At 37.8% G+C, this 26,371-nt stretch overlaps 1 protein-coding gene across 1 annotated transcript in view; it reads right to left on the bottom strand.

Annotated features, from left to right (window-relative positions):
* The window catches only part of tgfb1a (transforming growth factor, beta 1a), a 35,920-nt gene extending 19,314 nt beyond the window's left edge, over positions 1–16,606 (bottom strand). The window contains exon 1 of the mRNA XM_061972510.1: positions 15,392–16,606. Coding sequence (XP_061828494.1) covers positions 15,392–15,722 — 331 coding nt within the window. The 5' untranslated portion in view covers positions 15,723–16,606. The remainder of the gene's footprint in view (positions 1–15,391) is intronic.
* Between the last annotated feature and the right edge of the window lie 9,765 nt (positions 16,607–26,371).

Raw genomic sequence — 26,371 nt, forward strand, 5'->3', positions numbered from 1 at the left:
TTTCCAGCAACAGGTCGATCTGTTGGAGGTCTTGGTCAACGATGTCGGGCCAAAGAGACCAAACTAGCTGTTAAACTCCATGAACTCCACTCTCGATTGCAGACTTGCACAGAGACCTGCATCAAAGTCTTTACTGTTTGAGCTTAAATTCGACAGTCCTCCATTGTGGTCTAGGTCTTGGCATGTTATTGAACTCTCCATATTATTCCTTACTTGTCTGATCTACGCTTAGGACTAGGGGTTTATGTCAAACATCTAAATCACGATTAATTGAACCCTTTACCTTGTTTTCGGTTAATGCACGATTAGCAAAACTTTGGTTGACGTCATTCTTTTTGCAGCCAAAGTCTGTCCTAACAACTAACACGGAATTGATTTTAGGTACAAGCTGCTCTCGTTGTACTGTTTCGGTTTTCCTCCATGAGGCTTCTGTGTAGTGGACAAGATGGGACAAGGTTACTTGGCCGCTACATCTTTGTTGGCTCCCAGTGAATTTAAGATGAAATTTTAAGGTTTTCTTACTTATGTAAAAAATACTAAACGGTCTATCACCCTCTTATCTCGCAGATTGTATTGTGCCGTATGTTCCGTCCAGAAATCTGCGTTCTAAGAACGTCGGCTTATTATTCCCAGAGCGCAAAAATGTCTGCAGGCTCCAGATTAATTTTGTAGTCCGGTAATGCCCTCCCGGTAACAGTTAGAGATGCTACCTCAGTAGAAGCATTGAAGTCCCATCTTAAAACTCATTCATATACTCTTGCCTTTAAATAAACCCTTTAACTAGTTGACCTGCCGCTTCTCTTTTCTGCTCTTCCCCCTTCTTCTTCATGGAGAGGTTACCAGGTGGCCACGGATAATCTCTAGAGAGGTACCAGTTGGAGGAGGCACTAGCTGTTTGAAATAGTGACCCAGAGTTAACCACTCCTCCATGAAATGGAAGAAGACCTCCCTACGACCTGCCGCTTGCTCTCCGATGGACTGGTGTGGAGGTTTCCCTTTTGTGGGTTCTCCTGACCGTAATAGATCTTCTCTTGAGCCCGGTAGTCTGGTGTAACAATGTTTCTTTTGGGTGGATATGCGCCAGGTTAGCAGTCTGCTCAGCAACGTTTCAGTCCTGTCTCTGTCTTGGCGTGGTACATCTACTGTACATCTCCTGTGTCTCGGCCCGGCTGCTGCTAATAAGCATGGCAGGTGAGTAGATGATCATACCCAGCTGGGTAATCCAATCACCTGCCAGCTGTGCTTCGAGGCCGGTCCTTACACACCCCGCTCCGCGGCAGGCCCGCAGACCACGCCCCCCTCCACAACTGGACTCTGACTTTCTCACATTATCATGCATGTAATAATTCAGTAACTGTACCCACTTGGCATCTATTTCAGCCGATCACCCAGGAGGAGGGTTCCCACATCTGCGGCACATTCCCAAGGTTTCTTCGATTGCCCGTTTTGGTATTTTGGAGTTTTTCCTTGGCAGGATGAGGGTTCAGATCCAGGGATGTCGTTGTGGTTTGTGAAGCCTTTTGAGGCACTTGTGAGTAAGGGCTATACAAATAAACATTGATTGATTAATTGATTCTTTTACTGGGTTTCTGGCAGCCTTCACATTGTTCCACACCTGGCTTCCTGTCGTGTAACTACACACTCAGTAGTGTATTTTAGGGGATGGTGTATTGTTAGAGACAGAATAACAAAGGGGTTTACAAATCCAAAGCATAGACATGGCAGTTTTTTGTTGGCGATTAGCTTTACATGTCGGTTTCCATTATTTTTTGATGAACCGCCCAGCCTTATCTACGACTCTGCTGTCCAGTTCTGTTGACAACTATGTACATTTTCACACGTACACACTGTATCAAAACAATCGCTGTTTGCACAGACCCAAAAAAACAACTGAAAAAGCTGTAGTAATAATGCCAGTCTAGTAGATAACAACTACCCACATGTTCACCAACTGGCCTTTTATCTAAGCCAGTAGTGACCAGTAGTACAATTTTTAGACTCGAGGGGCCGGATTGGGCTTAAAAAATTTGGCCGACTGCATGCAAAGTATAATATACTGTATGTATGTATGTATATATATACACACACACATATATATATATATATATATATATATATATATATATATATATATATATATATATATATATATATATATATATATATATATATATATATATATATCTCAGTATACATATCATTATAATAATATAATGGATATATAATTAATAATTATTATAATTGGTTATTAAGAGTATGTGAAAAGTCGAGTTCTACCTTGTTTTCTTTCGTGACGACCTCTTTAAATGTGTTTTAGTCAATCGCAAATATCAAACATGACAAACACGGAAAAGTGTGGAGAGAGAGTTTTGCATTTTTCCCACCATTCCTCATACTGGATTTAAATTGGTGTAATTAAAACATTTTTTTAATTGTTTTATGCTGATTGGATGTTTTTTTTTATAATATCCACAAAGTTCAATGAGCAGGTTGTGTTATGTGTGACCATGTTTGTTGATTTTTTGCGCTGGATGACTTTTCTTTTCTTCACCATGACTAAGGCAAGTTGTTTGGATAAGGTCATATAAGTTAATGTTGTGCATGAGAAACCATAATAGACACTGACTTGAGTTACTTTTGTTAGCCACCAGATGATGTGAAAATGGCAGATATCAGACCGCTGGCCCTTTGTATATGATGTGAAAACACAGCGCCCAGCCATATTGGAATTTTGCCGTCTCGTGGGCCAAATTGAAGACGGCTTTAGTTTGGACACCCCTGATGTAAGCATATGCAACATTTTATTATGACCAAAATTATCACGGTCATGATTATTGTCGAGGCATTGTTATCTGGGCTCAAAAAGTACTTAAATACCCACTGAAATCTTTTAACCAAGCTTCATTTGAACAATGACATGAAATAGACAAACAATATCATTTCCTGACTGAAGGAATATAAAATATTGTTTTGGCCGTATAATTTATAAAGGTTTTTGAGTGATTTTAACGACTAAGGCAAAGCAAATGTTGCACGTCTTGTTTATGTGATGCCGCACTGGTTCTGTTGGAGATACCTCCAAATCATATTCCTCCCAGCATAGATGGATCACTCTGTTCCAAGAGAGAACAGCTTGTAGTTTCAATGTTTTAATGTTTACAATTGAATATCTTAGTTGCTCAGACAGCAATGTGTTTATAGAAGTTTAGATTATGGTATGTAATTTCTTAATGGGTAAAGACATTAATGTTTCTTGTACTCATGCTACCTTCCCTCTCCAATAAATAAGCAGCATCCCCAGTCTATTAGTTTATCGAAGTGTGTGTATCAATCACGGTTTCACGATAATCTTAATTCAAAATTGTAGTACTAACTGTATGTTAGTCATGTGACTTGGTGTAGTATCTGCACACTTTAATGGATAAGTGTTCTGAACCCACACACAACAAGGGCATTGTTTAGTACCACATCATTGTGTTTCGGTTGAGGCGTACATATTTCCATTAAACACTTAACTACTCTGTCATCAAATGTTTGCCTTGTTAGGTTCCAAACACTGTCGTCATATAAACAAACTGCACTCTTTCACTTTCACCTTTGTAGAGCACACACCCACTAAAGATAATAGAAGTGGGGGTTAATAACTATTACTAATAGTACTCAACTTAAAAGCACCCTAACTTAAGTATTTTGAGATAAGAGCTGTTTCTTGGCTAATTGTAATGCTTTAAAGGGGACCTATAATGCAAAACCGACTTTTCTTAACTATTTGTACCTGTTTTTGTGTATTTGGGATCTGCATAATGTGAAATCAAACCATGGAGGCATGGCGGAGATATTTATAAAACAATCTTGCCTTCCTTCATACTTCCTCCAAACGAGTCATTAGGAATTTACCAAATTTGTGACATTTTTCCCAATAAGTTCCTTCTTTTTTTCTGTCCTCTTGTTGTGAGGCAGACTGTCTCGTACATGCACATGCATCTTCCGCTGTTGCCATTTCTAATACAATATAGCGTATAGTTCCAACTTATATCTGTCAGTAGACTCGCCATAGATGTGATACAAACTACAACATGGTTGACGGGAAGAAGACACAGTTGAAGTGTAGACCCATAAATAAGACCGCCCACAAAACGCCGTATCCTGAAGACACGTTCTTAAAGCGTCTTAAACATGGCCTGTAAGACATAATCTATGCAACATTTAGACCAAAGAACCACCATTACACATTATGCAGACCACAATGAAGTGTTTCAAACGCAGAAACAAAATCATATAATGACCCCTTTAAATTTTAAGCAAAAAATGTGTGTTACAAGCATCACTGCCATCGGTTGGCGTAGTAAACGCCACGGTGAACAACAAATAAGATCTGCCCAAAACATCTGGTCTTACTTGGTAGCATTAGCTTGTAGCTAGAGATCGACCAAACTATTTTTTTCCAACCTTGGGTAGGATATTCAATTTGGCGAAGCAATTTGAGCGTATCACTGCTAGTCCGCACCACACTGAAGCAGAACTAGTCTAATGCCAGTCAAGAATGTTAAAATAATATCCAAACAGCGGACATTTATCCATGAAAATATGAAGAAGCTGCTGATGGCGTGTTTGACAGTGAAGCGTATAAGTCCACTTTCCAAGGTAAATGCTGTACAATATTACATTACTTCATAAAACTACTGTACTTAATAGTACTGCATTATATTGTATTGTTTTTAATACAATATGTATTATCTAAAGCAGTGTCTTTCAACCTTTTCTGAGCCAAGGCACATTTTTTTCAATGAAAAAATTCCGAGGCACACCACCAGCAGAAAACACTAAAAAAATTAAACTCAGCAGCTGATATTGACAGTAAAAAGTCGTTCTCGCAATTGTTGGATATGAGTTCAAACCATAACCAAGCATGCATCACTATAGCTCTTGTCTCAAAGTAGGTGTACTGTCACCACCTGTCACATCACACCGTGACTTATTTGGAGTTTTTTGCAGTTTTCCTGTGTGTAGTGTTTTAGTTCCTGTCTTGTGCTCCTATTTTGGTGTTGATTGTCATGTCATGTACGGATGTACTTTGTGGACGCCGTCTGCTGCTCCACACGCTGTAAGTCTTTGCTGTCGTCCAACATTCTGTTTTTGTTTACTTTGCAGCCAGTTCAGTTTTAGCTTCGTTTTCCATAGCCTTCCCTAAGATTCAATGCCTTTTCTTAGCGGCACTCGCCTTTTGTTTATTTTTGGTTTAAGCGTTAGATACCTTTTTACCTGCAAGCCACCGTCGTCGTTCCCGACATCTACAAAGCAATTAGCTACCTGCTGCCACCTACTGATATGGAAGAGTATTACACGGTTACTCTGCCGAGCTCTAGACAGCACAGACATTCAACAACGGCACATTTGCAGACTATAATTACTGGTTTGCAAAAACTCTTTTTAACCCAATTAGGTGAAATGACATAATCTCCCACGGCACACCGAACAATATCTCACGGTACACTAGAGAGAAACTATTTTTTTCCAACAATGGGAAGCAAAATACATTTGGCGAAGCAATTCGAGCGTATCACTGCTAGTCCGCGCCACACTGAAGCAGAACTAGTCTAATGCCAGCCAAGAATATTTTAATAATATCCAAACAGCGGACATTTATCTATGAAAATATGAAGAAGCTGCCGAGGGCGTGTTTGACGGGGAAGCGTGTAAGTCCACTCTCCAAGGTAATTGCTGTACATTATTACATTACTTCATAAAACTACTGTACTTAATAGTATTGTATTATATTGTATTGTTTTTAATACAATATTTATTATCTAAAGGTTTGTGTTTCTTTTTGAACGGCATGTTACATTTAAAGGTTTTGAAATTATAGCGCCGTCACAGAACCAATTAGGCTGGTTTGTTGAGGTACTACTGTACTAGCTTAAAACTTTTACTTCAATTCAAGTTGGATGTATTTTATGTACACAGTTATGTACAGTACAGTACGACCGATCCAAAGAGTACTTTCCTCCTTCCAAGGAGCTCAATTACACTTGGACAGAGAGCTGGGAGTTGCTGCCAAATGATCCAATTTAGCACGGCCACAATGCAGAACAAAACTATTATGTCCTGACAAACGCTTCCCTAACGGCCGATTTTTGTGGAAAGCGTTAGTCATCCATTTTAAAAAATTACATAAAAAATAAAAAACACGGCAAATTTAAAAACAGGAGAGTTAATGAAAATAACAGGGAGGGATTCCCTCGTGTCCCACACCCACCTCTGTGTTTTTCTAACAATTGCAAACTATTCCTACCCTCGTACGGATCGCTGGGGCCCTGCGAGTGTAAGGAGGGTTTGTTGGAAAGGAAGCCATGTTCTGGCATTCCACAGAGGCATAGGAAACAAGCGCTCCCCACGGGCACCGCCGCTCGCACCGGACCTGAGTCACCAGAGATCTCTGTGGCCATCGGGTTGCCTTCCTTCCTGCCGAGCTGGTCCGTCACGCTCACCAACATGCAAACACGCTGATAGCGTGCTCAGGAAGCACAGGCCAGGAGCGGGGCGAGAGGTTGAGGCCCTAAACCAGGGGTGTCCAAAGAGCGGCCCAGAGCTAATTATTTTATGGCACATTTTTAAAACAATGTTAAAAAAAAAAAAAAAACATTAAAAATGTGGAATAAAAGCGCAAGAAGGTGAAATGTAATGAGAAAAAGTTGCAATATTGACTCTAATAACACCATTTTTTTTTTTTACTTTAAAATGTCATTGCGGAAAAAAATATAACTGATTAAAATCAATGTTGATATGAATTATTGACTTATTCAAAGCTCCAATCACTTGATATTAAATATTCCACTTTAAAATATTTGTGAGGGATATAAATTGCTGGTAACACTTTAGTATGGGGAACATATTTACTAGGGGTGTGGGAAAAAATCGATTCGAATTCGAATCGCGATTCTCACGTTGTGCGATTCAGAATCGATTCTCATTTTAAAAAAAATCTATTTTATTTTATTTTTATTTATTGATTTTTTTTTAAATATTTTTTTATTTTTTATTTTTTTAATTAATCAATCCAACAAAACAATACACAGCAATACCATAACAATGCAATCCAATTCCAACACCAAACCCGACCCAGCAACACTCAGAACTGCAATATACAGAGCAATTGAGAGGAGACACAAACACGACACAGAACAAACCAAAAGTAATTTTAATTCCAACATAGCAGTGATTAAAAATCCCTCATTGACATTATCATTAGACATTTATAAATAAATTAAAAAAATAACAATATAGTCGCAGTGGCTTACACTTGCATCGCATCTCATAAGCTTGACAACACACTGTGTCCAATATTCTCACAAAGATAAAAATAAGTCATATTTTTGGTTCATTTAATAGTTAAAACAAATTTACATTATTGCAATCAGTTGATAAAACATTGTCCTTTACAATTATAAAAGCTTTTTACAAAAATCTACTACTCTGCTTGCATGTCAGCAGACTGGGGTAGATCCTGCTGAAATCTTATGTATTGAATGAATAGAGAATCCCTTTGAATCGGGAAAACATCGTTTTTGAATCGAGAATCACGTTGAATTGAAGAAAAAAAAATCGATTTTGAATCGAATCGTGACCCCAAGAATCCATATTGAATCGAATCATGGGACACCCAAAGATTCGCAGCCCTAATATTCACCATTCATTAGTTGCTTATTAACATGCAAATTAGTAACATATTGGCTCTTAATTAGTCATTATTAAGTACTTATTAATGCCTTATTCTGCATGGCCTTATTATACAACCAGTAAGCCGATAACACTTTAGTATGGGGAACATAGTCACTATTACTAACCCTAACCCTAACCCTAACCAAATAACTCTAAATTAAGTCGTTGTTACTTAGAATATGTTCCCCATACTAAAGTGTTACCAAATTGCTTATTGTTTGCCATAAAAATAAAACGTTGTTTGTTTTGTTTTACAAAAAAAGCCATAAAACATCAAAATATAATAACAACCAGATGGATCTGAAGTTAATCTAAAGATAGAAAATAAAGATGATATATATTGATATATGATTTATTTTTAAGACTTTTGTGAGTGGGGCCCTTTTAGAAAAGCCTTTTTTTTTAAAAAAAAGAACAAAAAGCAATGTTATTATGAATTATTCACATATTTAAGGCCCCAATGATTTCACATCAAATATTGCATCAAATTGGGGAAAATACTCTTTATACCCCCCTGGACGCCTCCCTGGAGAGGTGTTTAGGGCACGTCCGACCGGTAGGAGGCTATGGGGAAGACCTAGGACACTTTGGAGGGACTAAGTCTCTGAGCTGACCTGGGAATGCCTCAGAATCCCCCCAGGAAGAGCTGGACATAGTAGCTAGGGAGAGGGAAGCCTGGGCTTCTCTGCTTAGGCTGCTGCCCCCGTGACCCGGCCTTGGACAAGCGGAAGAAGATTGATGGATGGATTTTGTGTTTTTGCCATAAAAGAACAGATTTTGCCTTGACAAAAAAGGCATACAATATTTAAAAAAGGAAAACTGTCTGTCAACGGATAGAGCTGAAGTTGATCTATCGATATTTAAGCATTGAAGGTAGTATTTATATATATATATATATATATATATATATATATATATATATATATATATATATATATATATATATATGTATATGTATATATATATATATATGGTGTTTTTAACCAACCCTGGACCGTGGGCATCCCCTCGAGGGCCGCCAACAATATCTGCTTCTCAGCTGTGGTCGGTAGGGGCCACAGGTACTCAGTTGTGATTACACTTTTCCACCACTTGTGGCAGTAATGAGAATATCAATCAAACAGAAGAAGTCTGGAGCTAAAGTCATGAAGAAGTTTCTTTGGCGCAAAAAATTATGACTAAAATGGTGAAGTTATATTTTCATTTGCACTTTAATTTTATTAACAGCTTATTTAAGAAACATATATTATTAGAATATGTTATTATTAATTTAGTTATAATGTATTTATTTTGACAAATCATCATTTTATATGAAAGAAAAAAAAATCATACATTTTTATGTGTCCCTTCTTTTGCAGTATATTTGATTAGTATTTATTTTTGCAATCAGCCTGACCTAAGCCTTGATAATAATCTTTGTGATTAACACATGCTTTCATATCATTCGACAAGGTTTATACTGTTAAACTGCAATAATTGTTGAATACAATTGAAAAGCAAAATTACTAATTCAGTGTTAATATCTGAGGGGGCCCCTGGCCCTTCTGGAGTGGAAAAGTTAGACCCCGAGGTCAAAAAGGTTAAGAACCCCTGTAGTAATACATGACTTATGACTTGTTATTACCACTTTTATGACTGAGACCCTTTTGGCCCTAAACCGAGGGGAGCCCTATTGGTACAATAAATATTGTATTGGTTTTGAAAATGAAATATATCAAAGTGGCCCCCGCATGCTTACATTCATTAGGTGAGGACACCCCTTCCCTAAAGCGTGGAGGCATGAGTCGGGTGGGGTGAAAGGTAGGTGGAAAGTGTCCAGGGAGAAACCCACAAGTGACACGGGAGAACCTGACGCTCAAGTTACAGGAAACCCCGTAGAGAGAAAATGAAAGTGTGCATGTCATGTCTTCATTTTTTTGAATTTTCCATCCAATCCACACTTTCATTTTAAAAGCTTCCTTTGTTCTGGCCCTTGGACGGAGTCTCAGGGGGGGGACGCAGGAGAGCGAGGACGCCTGTCAGCTTGGACGCGGGGTTTACAACACATTAGGACGTGTTTACGGTCACAGATTGCGAGCGGTTGCGTAAGCCTCAGCCCAGATGCTGGGTGCTGCTAACGTGCGGCCCGTGACCTCACAGCAGTGCCTGAAGATGTTGGCTGGAGATCAGAAAGATGGACGCTCGCTCGGGCCGTTTATTGGCCAGATTACGGTTGTTCTTGCAGCCGTCCCACATGATGAAATGTGAACATTCAAGCAGCTGTTCTATGGCGAAACGTGTTTTCCCATTTGTACATGAAACATCCACACCAACAACACAACAATGCAGCCCAACTCCAAAACTGCTCAATAAAACTTTGGAGAAGATTTCCCGTGTAAAACGGATGTGGATCCAGAATTGAAAAACTACACTGCAAAAAGTCAGTGTTCAAAAACAAGAAAAAACTAAACAAAAATTAGGGGTATTTTATTTGAACTAAGCAAAATTATCTGCCAATAGAACAAGAAAATGTGGCTTGTCAAGACTTTCCAAAACGAGTAAAATTAGCTAACCTCAATGAACCCAAAAATACCTTAAAATAAGTATATTCTCACTAATAACAACTGTACTAGTATATGAGTATGTATTTTCTATTGTTTCATTGAAAAATCCATTTGGCTGTCATCTGTTTTAATATGAGACACAATTGTGTTAAAGTCATGATTTTTTTTACATTTTTTTACAGAAATTATGACTTTAAAAAAGTAGTTTCAAACTTGTGAGTGTAGATGACACAGCTTTGCAACAGTTGATATTCTAGTTTCAAGCATGTTTTACTCAATATAGGTCATCAAATCTCAGCAACAAGATCATTTAGGACCAAAACCCTTAAAACAAGTAAAACACTCTAACATAAAATCTGCTTAGTGAGAAGAATTATCTTATCAGACAGAAAATAAGCAAATATCACCCTTATTTGAGATATTTAATTTTACTTAGATTTCAGTTTTTGCATTGTACACCTGATACTTGTGTGAACACACTGTTGAAAACAGCAGCAATGTCTTCTCCGTCTTCATCTTCCATTGTTTTGCTATCTTAAACACTTTGTTATGATGGCCGAAATTGATATTGATCAGATATCAGCAAGAATCATGCATACTTTTATTATGTTGGCATGTGGAATGTTAGAAAAGGTTTGATCAAGCGAAATGAGTCAAGCAGAGAACATTGGTAGGAACGAAAAACACTAAATCGGTAGGTTGTGAGTTCAAACCCCGGCCGAGTCTTACCAAAGACTATAAAAATGGGACCCATTACCTCCCTGCGTGGCACTCAGCATCAAGTGTTGGAATTGGGGGTTCAATCACCAAAATGTGTTTTTTCCTGACCGGAAATATATGTGTATATATATATATATATATATACCGGTATATATATATACAGTATATATATCCATCCATCCATTTTCTACCGCTTATTCCCTTTGGGGTCGCTGGAGCCTATCTCAGCTACAATCGGGCGGAAGGCGGGGTACACCCTGGACAAGTCGCCACCTCATCGCAGGGCCAACACAGATAGACAGACAACATTCACACTCACATTCACACATTAGGGCCAATCTAGTGTTGCCAATCAACTTATCCCCAGGTGCATGTCTTTGGAGGTGGGAGGAAGCCGGAGTACCCGGAGGGAACCCACGCAGTCACGGGGAGAACATTCAAACTCCACACAGAAAGATCCCAAGCCCGGGATTGAACCCCAGATTACTGAGGACCTTCGTATTGTGAGGCAGATGCAGCCCCAGTATATATATATATATATATATATATATATATATATATATATATATATATATATATATATATATATATATATATATATATATACAGTATATATATGTATATGTATATGTATATGTATATGTATATGTATATGTATATATATGTGTATATGTATATGTATATATGTATATATATATATACACACATTTATTTTATATTTATATATATTTATTTGTATTTATACAAATTGTAATTTTTAAAAAATTGACAGCAACATTAACTTAGGAGCACAATATTTACAATATTTTAACCTGCAAAAGAAAAATTAAAACAATTTGTGCATGAGTTTATTATATTTTTTAAATAAAAATAAGGACGTCAGGATTAATGGCTACAATGCATTACTTAGGCGCCACTATTTAGGAAGAACTCCACTAACTGAACAACATTGCAGTCTAAAACAGCACATTTGTCAACATAAACAAGTATTTGTTAATTATAGTCGCATAGTGGTTAGAGTGTCCGCCCTGAGATCGGTAGGTCGTGAGTTCAAACCCCGGCCGAGTCATACCAAAGACTATAAAAATGGGACCCATTACCTCCCTGCTTGGCACTCAGCATCAAGGGTTGGAATTGGGGGTTAAATCACCAAAAATAATTCCCGAGCGCGGCCACCGCTGCTGCTCATTGCTCCCCTCACCTCCCATTGGGTGGAACAAGGGATGGGTCAAATGCAGAGAGTAATTTCACCACACTTAGTGTGTGTGTGTGACTATCAGTGGTGCTTTAACTTTTTAACTTTAAATGCTTTATTATGTTGTCTTTATATTGAAGTGGAGTGGTAATGGTTTTGTTTGGGCGACACCACAATCATTTGTTAAATTCAAGTTTGTTACTGCATGGCTATTTTCCAATACACTTGTGCCTTGGAGACTATGTATGTGTGAGTAATATTAAGTTAAAGTTAAAGTACCAATGATTGTTACACACACAGTAGGTGTGGTGAAATTACTCTCTGCATGTGACCCATCACCCTTGATCCCCCCCTGGGAGGTGAGGGGAGCAATGAGCAGCAGTGGTAGCCGCTCCCGGGAATCATTTTTGGTGATTCAACCCCCAATTCCAACCCTTGATACTGAGTGCCAAGCAGGGATGTAATGGGTCCCATTTTTATAGTCTTTGGTATGACTCGGCCGGGGTTTGAACTCACGACCTACCGATCTCAGAGCGGACAGTCTAACCACTAGGCCACTGTAATCAACAAATACTTGTTTATGTTGACAAATGTGCTGTTTTAGTCTGCAATATTGTTCAGTTAGGGGAGTTCTTCCTAAATAGTGGCGCCTAAATAATGCATTGTAGCCATTAATCCTGACTTCCTCATTTCTATTTAAAAAATATAATAAAATGATGCACAAATTGTTTTCATTTTTGTTTTGCAGGTTAAAATATTGTAACTATTGTGCTCCTAAGTTAATGTTGCTGTCAATTTAAAAATACAAAAAAAATATATATATATATATATTAAATATAAAATAAATGTGTGTGTAGAGGATATTTCATCCCTGCAAGCCTGGTTCACAGGTTCCCCTGCTCTTCAGGGGATTGTATTAATAAAATCCCCTGAAGAGCAGGGAAACCCGTGAAACAGGCTTGTAGGGATGAAATAGCCTCTGTGTTTTTTCCTGACCGAACGTATATTCTGCTATTGAGCACTGTATAACGGATAAACCACAGAAACCTTGACTATATATATATATATATATATATATAGCGAAAGAGAGAGAGAGAGAGTTTTGAATATGGATTGAATTTTTTTGATGCACTTTAAATCTTTTCTGTTACAGACTAAGAAACAATGTTAATTAATGTATCCCTTGTTGTAAGTTGGTCTTTATTTCTTTCTTTGTTTTTTTTATTAAATGCAGAGGTGTACTTGTAACAGTTTTATACACAAATAATAAATCTGTAGTCGCGGGCGGAGAGTAGGAGGGAGGCAAAATATTTTCTTCTTCGTGGGCAGAACAGGAATTAATTGAGAAGCACTGAGTATGTCTAGCTTGTGTGCTATTGTGTGCTTAGCTGTTGTGTAGCTGCTTAATCTACAACCTGCCATGTGTGTATTTTGTAAATGCAAGAAAAAACAACAACAACATAGCGTGCTTTTTAAAGGACATTTAGCTGTTACGTGAGCTAAGTAAGTCATTCTAGTTGTTTCACAGTGTTGTATCGAAAAGTTTAGTCTAAACTGAAATAATCCGATACAGTGCTTGGTTTTTTTTGTGCTGATATCGGACCGATATTTGATATTAATATCAGCTCAGTAATCCTTCTAATTTTTGGTCATTTTTTTGGCTGCTATAGTCCACTTACACTAGGGCCAAGTGGGGTGGAAAAAAACATTGTGTGTACGTAAGTTGGCAGGCCATTTTTTGTACTGCCACCTACAGGGTTGGTTTGGAACAACATTTGCGTGAGATAATATAGTCTGGTCATTTTAAAAGATGAGATTGGAGAAGAAATACCATATTTTTCGGAGTATAAGCCGCACCGGGGTATAAGTCGCACCGGCCGAAAATGCATAATAAAGAAGGAAAAAAACATATATAAGTCGCACTGGAGTATAAGTCGCATTTTTTGGGGAAATTTATTTGATAAAACCCAACACCAAGAACAGACATTTGAAAGGCAATTTAAAATAAATAAAGAATAGTGAACAACAGGCTGAATAAGTGTACGTTATATGAGGCATAAATAACCAACTGAGAAGGTGCCTGGTATGTTAACGTAACATATTATGGTAAGAGTCATTCAAATAACTATAACATATAGAACATGCTATACGTTTACCAAACAATCTGTCACTCCTAATCGCTAAATCCCATGAAATCTTATACGTCTAGTCTAGGGGTCGGCAACCCGCGGCTCCGGGGACGCATGCGGCTCTTTGATCACTCTGATGCGGCTCAGCTGCATACTTGCCAACTTGCCAACCCTCCCGATTTTCCCGGGATTTCGGTGCCTCTCGCAGAAAACTCCCGGGATTGATATTCTCCGATTTTCACCCTGACAATAATAATAATAAAAAGGGCGTGCCATGATGGTACAGCATTTAGCGCCTTCTACAATCTGTACAAACAGCATGCCAGCCCAGCCTTTTGTTGTATGCATCTTCCACTTGCATACAGCAAGGCATACTTGATAAACAGCCACACAGGTTACACTGACGGTGGCCATATAAAACAACTTTAAGACTCTTACTAATAATGCGCCACACTTTGAACCAAAACCAAACAAGAATGACGAACACATTTCGGGAGAACATCTACACCTTAACACAACATAAACACAACAGAACAAATACCCAGAATCCCATGCAGCCCTGACTCTTCCAGGCTACATTATACACCCCTGCTACCACCAAACCCGTCATTCATGTAAAACTTGCGGGCCGCACTAACATTCAATTTTCATATTAAGGTGTGGGCTGCGTGTCTGAGACCCTTGGTTTATACATAGCACAAAGCAAAAAAACAACTTTGTATGCAGTGTTATTTCATTTTTAATTTCAAAAGATTTTTGTGGCTCCCATTGTTTTCTTTAATTTGTGAAACTGGTCAAAATGGCTCTTTGAGTGGTAAAGGTTGCCGACCCCTGGTCTAGTCTCTTATGTGAATGAGATAAATAATATTATTTGATATTTTACGGTAATGTGTTAATAATTTCACACATAAGTCGCTCCTGAGTATAAGTCGCACCCCCGGCCAAACTATGAAAAAAACTGCGACTTATAGTCCGGAAAATACGGTACGTGAAAGTAAGGATTCAGTGTGACCCGGTCTAAAATGTCACCGGATCTTCTCAGCCACGCAGTAAAACCGTTTAGTATGACGGGGTTCTGTACTCACTGGTCATGTTAAACTTGTGCAGCACCTTGGCGAAGTACTCCTCCTCCTCCTGCTCCGTGGAGATGTCCATCTGGACCTGGGCCTGCTGCTCCTTCAGCATCTCCTTGGTGCTGTTGTAGAGCGAGATCAGGGTGGACGGGATCTCCTCCTCGTCTCCGGCCTGGTCCTCCGCGGGCTCCTTGGGCATGCGCAGCTTGCTGAGGATCTGACTCCTGATGGCCTCGATGCGCTTCTTCTTCACCATCTCCAAGTCCAGAGTCTTGCACGTGGACATGCTGCTCCCTCGGGCCACCATGTGGACCAGCACTACGATCAGCAGGGCCACCTTCATGGTACCTCTGGAGTCGGCGCCTTCAGCCAGAGTCCTGGCTCACTTCTACCCCCCCCCGCCGGTCCCGGGGCCCCACCTCGGATGGAGTGAATCACCCGCGGAAAGGTGCGACTGACGCAAGGTGTTTACGCTCGGGGGGAACAATTAGAGCAGTGTGGAGAGAGCAGAAGGCCTGTGAATGGCTCCTAACATTTGGGTGTCTCTCCGCTCAGGAGCAGGTGGAGGACGGGTCGGACAGACGTGGAGCTATGAGCAAGATGCTGACTCAGCAAGGCAGGTAACCCGGTGGCGTGTGTGAGCTGTCAAAACCTACATCTACAACAAAAACGCCCTTTTTTTCATTGATCTATCCTCCGGCTCTACGCAGACAAACCCCCCTCCAGCGTTATTCGGATCACCAGTTCTTCGCACATGTCTGAGAGAAAAAAAAAGATACTTCCTGCGCTCCTTAACGCATGTGAACGCCAATCTGGGGAGGTCCGAATCGGGAAATGACCAGAGGACCTCTGTAGGCTTCCTTTTAAGGCTGGGGGATGAGATGCCTCAGAAATGAGCCGTGAGAACCATCACGAAAAATATGTTCTTCTCCGGTTGGGGGAATAAGCAACATGAGAGCTTCTCACCTCCGTCACGCTCAGGCAGAACGTTCACCAGTTCGAACTCTGACACACCTTCTCCGAGCTGCACACTCAGCAGTTGTGATGGACGTCCGTGAGAGTCCTCAGTCCGTCCATGTGTTTGGTTGCCTGCGCCTTCTCGCTGTGACGCGGCCTCGCTCCTCACGCCTCTTTTTAACCACTTTCCGGGGCTGCTTGTCACAGCTTGCTGGTGACAAAGTGATCTGTGGGATCTTGTTAGCTCAGCGAACTTTTTTTTCTCCCCACCCTTCTCCCTCCTCCTCTCGAGCCCTCTCTGGTTCCTGTTACTCGTCTAATAGAGCAGAGAGCTCTCCGCCCAGGAAATGAGCCTAACGGCCGCGGTGTTAGACATCTGCTGCTCAGCACGGATCTGCATGCTGCCTGCCTTCTCGTTGGGGAGGCCAGAGGACGGACATGCTGAGGTCGCCAACCCCCTCACACATGTGCCCCACGTACCACCTCATTGGCCTGTCGGTGTGCCCGCCTCAGAGGCGACGATGACTGACATGTCAACAAGCCGTGCGCGGTGCTGGCGTCTCGTTGACTGACCGCCACTTTTGCCCGGCGGCTGTGAAAGTCCAACCCCTGGCAGGCCCGAGCGCTCGAGCCCCCGGTCTAAAATTGGAGTTCCAAAAGGACGGAGACAACGGGGCTGATCTACCTGCTCTGGTTTCAAACACAGAACGTCGACCACAAACTGAGAACAGGGACTTTTTTTTTACCTTGGAAACTCCACCAACAATAGAGTTTCCAAGGTAAAACAATGAACCAGTGTTTTTTACGTCCACTTTATCTGTGGGACATACTGTATGTGTACATGAACAGCAAATTGATTCACATCCAAATCCCGATTTTTATTTATCACGATTCTAAATTGATTTCTAATTTTAAAAAATGGATTTAAAAAAAGAAGGTAAGCAAATGTTATAATTTTTTCATATTTTTTTTTTTATAAGAATCAATTTCAATCAATTCACATCTGAATCACGATTTTTATTCATCCCGATTCTAAATCGATACATAATTTTCAAAAATCTATGAAATATTTTTATTTATTGAACTTTGAACCCTTTTTTTAAAATAAGAATTTAGTAGGGGTGCACACACAAAAAATCATATTCAAGTCGTCATTCCTCTGATTCTGAATCAATTTATAATTTTAAAAAATGGATTAAAAAAAAAAGGTAAGCAAATGTTATAATTTTTTCATATTTTTCTTTTATAAGAATCAATTACAATCAATTCACATCTGAATCACGATTTTTATTCATCCCGATTCTAAATCGATACATAATTTTCAAAAATCTATGAAATATTTGTATTTACTTAACTTTTAACCCTTTTTTTAAAATAAGAATTTAGTAGAAGTGCACACAAAAAAATCATATCCAAATCGTGATTACTCTGATTCTGAATCAATTTATAATTTTCAAATTAGTTTAAATTTTTTACATTTTCATTTATTTATTTGTTTATTTTTTTATTTTTTTATCTTATTTATTTTGTATAAGAATCAATTTCAATCAATTCACATCCGAATCGCGATTTTTATTCACTGTGATTCAATGTTTTTTTCTAAAATGTATTAAATATATATATATATATATATATATATATATATATATATATATTCTTTTTTTTTCTTTTTTTTTTTCTATTTTTTTTTTTTTACAAATAAGAATTTAGTAGGGGTGCACAAAACATCAAATCACATCCAAATTCCGATTCCTCTCATTTTAAATCAATGTATCCTTTTCAAAAATGTTTAGATTTTTGGGGGGGGGTTTTATTACATTTTTTGGGATGTTTTATAAAAATCAATTTAAATCGATTCGCAGCCAAAATTACGATTTTTATTCATCCCGATTCTAGATTGATTTATATAATTTTCAAAAAGGGGTTAAAAAAAAAGGTAAATCAAACGTTATGGGTTTTTTAATATATATATGTTTTTTATAAGAATCAATTTCAATCAATCAATCACGATTTTTATTTATCCCGATTCCAAATCAATACATCATTTTCAAAAATCGATAAAATTTATTTTTTATTTAACTTTTAACCTTTTTTTTTATTTATAAGAATTTAGAAGGGGTGCACAAACAATAAATTCATATCCGAATCGTTGTTTAAATTCTTAGAAAAAATATTAATTTTTATCATTTTTTTTTTTGTAATGTTATTTATTTTGTATAAGGATCAATCAATTCACTCGATTTTTATTCACTGTGATTCAAAACATGTTTTCAAAAATGTGTTAAATATTTTTTTAATAAAAACTTTACAACTTTTTTTTTTAAATAAGAATTTAGTAGGGGTGCACAAATAATCAATTCACATCCAAATTGTGATTCTTCTCATTTTAAATCAATGTATAATTTAAAAAAATCGTGTAAAATGTTTTATTAAATGTTTTCATTTTTATTAAAAATGTTTATGTTTAAAAAGAATCAATTAAATCGATTCACAGCCGAATCATGATTTCTATTCATACCGATTCTAAATACATACTAAATACATCATTTTCAAAAATTTATTAAATATTTTTTTTAACTTAACTTTTAACCTTTTTTAAATAAGAATTTAGTGGGGGTGCACAAAAACAATAAATTAATATCTGAATCACGATTCTTCTGATTCTAAATCAATTCATAATTTTCAAATGTTTTTTAAATTTTTTTTACATTTTTTGTTTTGTTTTTTAATCTTTTTTATTTTGTGTAAGAATCAATTGCAATCAATTAACAATTCAGACCCAAATTGCAATTCTTATTTATCCTGATACTAAATCGATTCACAATTTTAAAAAATCGCAGAGAATAATAATAATAATTTCAATTGTTATTATTAAGATTATTTTATTTTTTATATAACAATCACTTTTTGAAAATACATGTTTAGGCCATCTCCATGCAACCAGTAAGAGATTTTCTAAACTGTGACATGTTTTAAAAAGTTTCGTTATAATTGTTATACCAAATGATACATTGCGAGAATTTATTTAAATCGAGAATCGTCTTGAATTGAGAATTGATTCTGAATTGAATCGAATCATTAGGTGCCCAAAATTTAACATGCCTAAAATGAAGGTACATTTTTAAAAGAATGTTCTCTCAAAAGTACTATATTAGTCTTTAAAAGTATATTTTCATACTACCAAAAAGGGTAAAACGTGATATAAATGTGTACTATTTTATATAAAAATAAATGGAGGTACATTTTTAAAAGAATGTTCTCTCAAAAGTACTATATTAGTCTTTAAAAGTATATTTTCATACTACCAAAAAGGGTAAAACGTGATATAAATGTGTACTATTTTAAATCTTAAGGGTACTTGCAGTGTTAAAAATGTGTCAAAGAAAATACCTATTATTAGAAGTATTTTAAACAGTACACTGTAAAAAAACAAACCAAAAACCCCCAAAAAAAACCACTAGAATTTCACTGTAAAACTAAGAGGCACTGTTTCCGTTTTTCCGTTTACAGTAATGCACTGTAACCACAACAGCGGCAGACTTAGCTGTAAAACAAATGGCAGCTTAGTCACCAAAATCTTAGCATAAAATAACAGTGATACGATTTTTACACTGAAAAAAACCGATTGTTTTAAGGTAAAAAATAGGCAACGTAAAAATAACAGTTGTACCGTTTTTCCATTCACAGTAATGCACTGTAAAAACGACGACCATATATTTTACAGTACAAAAACCGGCAGCTTTGTCGCCAGAATTTTACAGTACAAATAATAGTGGTACTCTTTTTCAGTCAACAGTAATGCACAGTAAAAACGATAACCATATTTACGATATACAAAAAACAAAAAAACGGTAGCTCAGTCGCCAGAATGTTACCGAAAGTAACAACTGTTACGTTTTTTAAATTGACAGTAATTATAGTGATTATAACCGTAGATTTTACAGTAAAAAAAGTAGCAATTCAGTCGCCAGAATTTTTCCGTGAAAATAACTGTGGTACCGTTTTTACATTACCACACTGTAAACCTAACGGACATATATTTTATGGTAAAACCTGGCAGCTCAGTCGTCAGATTTTTACTGTAAAAATAAAAGTGGTGAGATTGTTCCAAATACAGTAATGCGCAAACAACAACAGTACATTTTACGTTGCTCAAAAAGGTTCATTATGTCTTCTTATTCATATACTTTTCAAATGTTCTTGTAATCAGAAAATATTTTCGGTATCTAATATGTACAGTATATAATAGTACAAAGCTGCCAGTTTTTACTGTATAATCTAGTAGGAGTGTTAAAAAACATACATTTTTGAATGAATCATGATTCTTATTTGCAACTTAATCGATTTAAAAAAAAAAAAAAATATATATATATATATATATATATATATATATATATATATATATATATATATTTTTTTTTTTTTTTTTTAAATTGATTGATTAAAAAAAAAAAAAAAAAAAAATATATATATATATATATATATATGTATATATATATATATATATATATATATATATATATATATATATATATATATATATATATATATTTTTTTTTTTAAATCTGTCCTGTCCAGCCACTCACACAAATCATATAGTTGATGTACAAAACCCAAAACCAGTGAAGTTGGCACATTGTGCAAATCATAAATAATGCTCATCAAACACTTATTTGGAACATCCCACAGGTGAACAGGCTAATTGGGAACAGGTGGGTGCCATAATTGGGTACAAAAGCAGCTTCCATGAAATGCTCAGTCATTCACAAACAAGGATGGGGCGAGGGTCACCACTTTGTCAACAAATGCGTGAGCAAATTGTCCAACAGTTTAAGAACAACATTTCTCAACCAGCTATTGCAAGGAATTTAGGGATTTCACCATCTGTGGTCCGTAATATACTCAAAAGGTTCAGAGAATCTGGAGAAATCACCAACATTGAAAACCAACATTGAATGCCCGTGACCTTCGATCCCTCAGGCGGTACTGCATCAAAAAGCGACATCCGTGTGTAAAGGATATCACCACATGAGCTCAGGAACACTTCAGAAAACCACTGTCAGTAACTACAGTTTGTCGCGACATCTGTAAGTGCAAGTTAAAACTCTACTATGCAAAGAGAAAGCCATTTATTAACAACACCCAGAAACGCCGCCGGCTTCTCTGGGCCTGAGCTCATCTAAGATGGACTGATACAAAGTGTAAAAGTGTTCTGTGGTCTGACAAGTCCAAATTTAAAATTGTTTTTTTGGAAACTGTGGACGTCATGTCCTCCGGACCAAAGAGGAAAAGAACCAAGGAGGAAAAGCCAGCATCTGTGATGGTATGGGGGTGTATTAGTGCCCAAGACATGGGTAACTTACACATCTGTGAAAGCACCATTAATGCTGAGAGGTACATACAGGTTTTGGAGCAACATATATTGCCATCCAAACAACGTTATCATGGACACCCCTGCTTATTTCAGCAAGACAATGCCAAACCACGTGTTACAACAGCGTGGCTTCATAGTAAAATAGTGCGGGTACTAGACTGGTCTGCCTTTAGTCCAGACTTGTCTCCCGTTGAAAATGTGTGGCACAGTATGAAGCCTTAAATACGACAACTTGAACAACAACTTAAGCTGTACATCAAGCAAGAATGGGAAAGAATTCCCCCTGAAAAGCTTCAAAAATTGGTCTCCTCAGTTCCCAAACGTTTACTGAGTGTTGTTAAAAGGAAAGGCCATGTAACACAGTGGTAAAAATGCCCCTGTGCCAACTGTTTTTCAATGTGTTGCTGCCATTAAATTCTAAGTTAGTGATTATTTGCCAAAAAAAATGACATTTCTCAGTTTGAACATTAACATCTTTGCAGTCTATTCAATTGAATATAAGTTGAAAAGGATTTGTATTGTATTCTGTTTTTATTTACGAATTACACAACCTGCCAACTTCACTGGTTTTGGGTTTTGTCGATGCCCATATTTGCTGTACTGATATACTGTACAAAAGAGAAGTGTTGGATACTTCTCTTGTTGCCTTATTTGTATTTGACTTTATTAAATGTTTAAGTGGAATTTTTAAAAACAAAACCAGTTTTCTTTTAAGTAATATAGACATTCATCATTGCTGTTTATCTATTCTATGGAGGAATGTAGTTAATCACCAAAATATTTTTTTTAAAGTATTGATTTTGAATCGAGAACCGATTCTTAATCGAATTGTTACCCCCAAGAACAAATCCTGTGGTGCCCAAAAATTCCCAGCCCTATAATATACTCATTTTGTGAAATTTTAGTTAGGGCATTTGAAGCCATTATTAACATATTTTTCATTAACATTAATAATAATGACAATAAATGTTCCTATTATTAGAATCTTTGATTATTGCTAACATCTCTGGTACTGGTTTTTGAACATGCGGACACAATTGCAGAGTAAAAAATATGCTCAGTGTGTGTTTTTACCATGTTTGTGTTTTCAGACTATAAAAAAAGCGACGGTTGGCAAACAAACATGCAAAACGACACATTTGTTGTCTGATTATAGTCGTAAAAAAGGCCTCAAAGTAACCAGTGAGACTTTCTGAAGAGTGATTCATCGAGCAAAGCGAGTTGGTCGACTTCAGTCACGGTCTGAAGGAAACGCTGTGACTAAATTACAATCTGCCACTGTTTGATGTGGCAGTTTTTTGGGTTTCTCCTCGATGTTTCCCGTGGGTGTCGCTTGTCATCTGCGGGGCAGCGAAGAATAAGCCATTCATCACACGGTGGCCCTTAGCAGTCAGCAAAATCCCCTAGAATAATCCGCAGTAATGAAAACACAACGACAAAGATGACACACATCCACTGAGTCAACGGATAAGTGATAGAAAAAAACAAACTGGTAGAAGCACCTCCCACACAAAATATGAGATAATTGAGTTCCCATTTAGTATAGCAGAGATTATCATAGCCACCCTAGCAGGCACAAGACATTGATACAACGTTGATTAAACATACATGTCCTTTAAAATTGACTTTGAAACAACGTTGCAAAATAGTTGTACAAACCCCGTTTCCATATGAGTTGGGAAATTGTGTTAGATGTAAATATAAACGGAATACAATGATTTGCGAATCCTTTTCAACCCATATTCAATTGAATGCACTACAAAGACAACATATTTGATGTTCAAACTCATAAACCTTTTTTTTTTTTTGCAAATAATAATTAACTTAGAATTTCATCGCTGCAACACGTGCCAAAGTAGTTGGGAAAGGGCATGTTCACCACTGTGTTACATGGCCTTTCCTTTTAACAACACTCAGTAAACGTTTGGGAACTGAGGAGACACATTTTTTAAGCTTCTCAGGTGGAATTCTTTCCCATTCTTGCTTGATGTACAGCTTAAGTTGTTCAACAGTCCGGGGGTCTCCGTTGTGGTATTTTAGGCTTCATAATGCGCCACACATTTTCAATGGGAGACAGGTCTGGACTAAAGGCAGGCCAGTCTAGTACCCTCACTCTTTTACTATGAAGCCACATTGATGTAACACGTAGCTTGGCATTGTCTTGCTGAAATAAGCAGGGGTGTCCATGGTAACGTTGCTTGGATGGCAACATATGTTGCTCCAAAACTTGTATGTACCTTTCAGCATTAATGGCACCTTCACAGATGTGTAAGTTACCCATGTCTTGGGCACTAATACACCCCCATACCATCACAGATGCTGGCTTTTCAACTTTGCGCCTATAACAATTCGGATGTTTTTTTTCCTCTTTGGTCCGGAGGACACGACGTCCACAGTTTCCAAAAACAATTTGAAATGTGGACTCGTCAGACCACAGAACACTTTTCCACTTTGTATCAGTCCATCTTAGATGAGCTCAGGCCCAGCGAAGCCGACGGCGTTTCTGGGTGTTGTTGATAAACGGTTTTCGCCTTGCATAGGAGAGTTTTAATTTGCACTTACAGATGTAGCGACCAACTGTACTTACTGACAGTGGGTTTCTGAAGTGTTCCTGAGCCCATGTGGTGATATCCTTTACACACTGATGTCGCTTGTTGATGCAGTACAGCCTGAGGAATCGAAAGTCACGGGCTTAGCTGCTTACATGCAGTGATTTCTCCAGATTCTCTGAACCCTTTGATGATATTACAGACCGTAGATGGTGAAATCCCTAAATTCCTTGCAATAGCTGGTTGAGAAAGGTTTTTCTTAAACTGTTCAACAATTTGCCCACGTATTTGTTGACAAAGTGGTGACCCTCGCCCCATCCTTGTTTGTGAATGACTGAGCATTTCATGGAATCTACTTTTATACCCAATCATGGCACCCACCTGTTCCCAATTTGCCTGTTCACCTGTGGGATGTTCCAAATAAGTGTTTGATGAGCATTCCTCAACTTTATCAGTATTTATTGCCACCTTTCCCAACTTCTTTGTCACGTGTTGCTGGCATTAAATTCTAAAGTTAATGATTATTTGCAGTTTGAACATCAAATATGTTGTCTTTGTAGCATATTCAACTGAATATGGGTTGACAATGATTTGCAAATCATTGCATTCCGTTTATATTTACATCTAACACAATTTCCCAACTCATATGGAAACAGGGTTTGTGTTTGTAAAGTGAGACATCATTGTTGTCTAATGTTGGATCCCCTTTGTTGGTTGGGAAATGACCAAAATTCAATGGTCAAATCAACGTCACAACATGACATTGAAAGAATGTCGTCAAAGAGCATGTTGTTTCAACGCTGTAGTCGTGTTGTAGAACAATGGTTGAGAAATCACCAAAATTCAATGGTCAAATCATTGTCACAACATGACTGTGACAGTCTCTCACTGTCGGGGTTCCATGGACCACCAAGAACTGACATGACTGGAGCAATTTTGACTTTGTTTTATTATTTCAATAAAACGTTAGTGCAGGTCGGGTCGCTTTTCAGCTCCTTCCTCTTCCCACTGCTCGTTCTTCCGGTTGCTTTTCAGCCGCCCTCGTCGTCTCCGTCTGCCTCTCGCTCTCTTCCGCGCTGCATCCGTTGCTGGCTCTCCAACTCCTTCTCTTTCCTCGTTCTCGGCTGCCGCCCTTTTACACACTGAGGGGGGATTACACAATTGTGCCCATTACGGCGTCGATCCCGGCGCGCCCCGTCAGCCAGGCCTCCTTGCCACCATCTTGGAGTCGGCCCCGGTGTGCCCTGCCTCGCTGTTGGTCTGCCGGCCACGCCTCCCCACAATGACATTGAATGAATGTTGTCAAAGAGCATGTTATTTCAACGCTTTACTCGTGTTGTAGAACACTAGTTGAGAAATGACTGAAATTAAATGGTCAAATCAACGTCACAACATGACATTGAATGAATGTCGTCAAAGGGCATGTTGTTTCAAAGTCGTATTTGTGTTGTAGAATATTGGTTGGGAAATGACCAAAAATCAAGGGTCAAATCAACGTCAGAACCCAACATTGATTAAACGTCGTCAAAAAGAACATTATGTTTGAGTTGCTCAACGTCTGGACCTAATCCAATAAGTTCTCAACGTTGTTTTATTGTCTTGTGCCTTGTATCTTGGTTTGATTGATATCAGCACTTCAGTCATCAACAATTGCATCATCTGAGAAATGGACATTGAAACAGTGTAGGTTTGACTTCGTAGGATATGTACAGAGAGCAGTGACCATAGTGGTTTCAGAAAGCATAAGAAAAAGTATATACATTTGATTATTACAAGCGGTAGAAAATGGATGGATGGATGGATTTACATTTGATTATTTACAATCCGGGGAGGTGGGATGTGGAGGCGGGAGCGTGTTAGTCTCGGGTTGAGGAGGGATGTGTTAATATATAATTATAGTATTACACCATTGCTATTCTGTCCATAAACTATATTTTTGAAATAATTATGTTTTTTTCCAGAAGAAAGTGAATATGTATCCTGGTTGAAAAATAGTAGATGCATAATCCCATACTTGCCAACCCTTACGGATTTTCCGGGAGACTCCCGAAATTCAGCGCCTCTCCCGAAAACCTCCCGGGACAAATGTTCTCCCGAAAATCTCCCGGAATT

This window comes from Nerophis lumbriciformis, linkage group LG17 (genome assembly GCF_033978685.3).
Source record: "Nerophis lumbriciformis linkage group LG17, RoL_Nlum_v2.1, whole genome shotgun sequence".
Lineage (NCBI taxonomy): Eukaryota > Metazoa > Chordata > Actinopteri > Syngnathiformes > Syngnathidae > Nerophis > Nerophis lumbriciformis.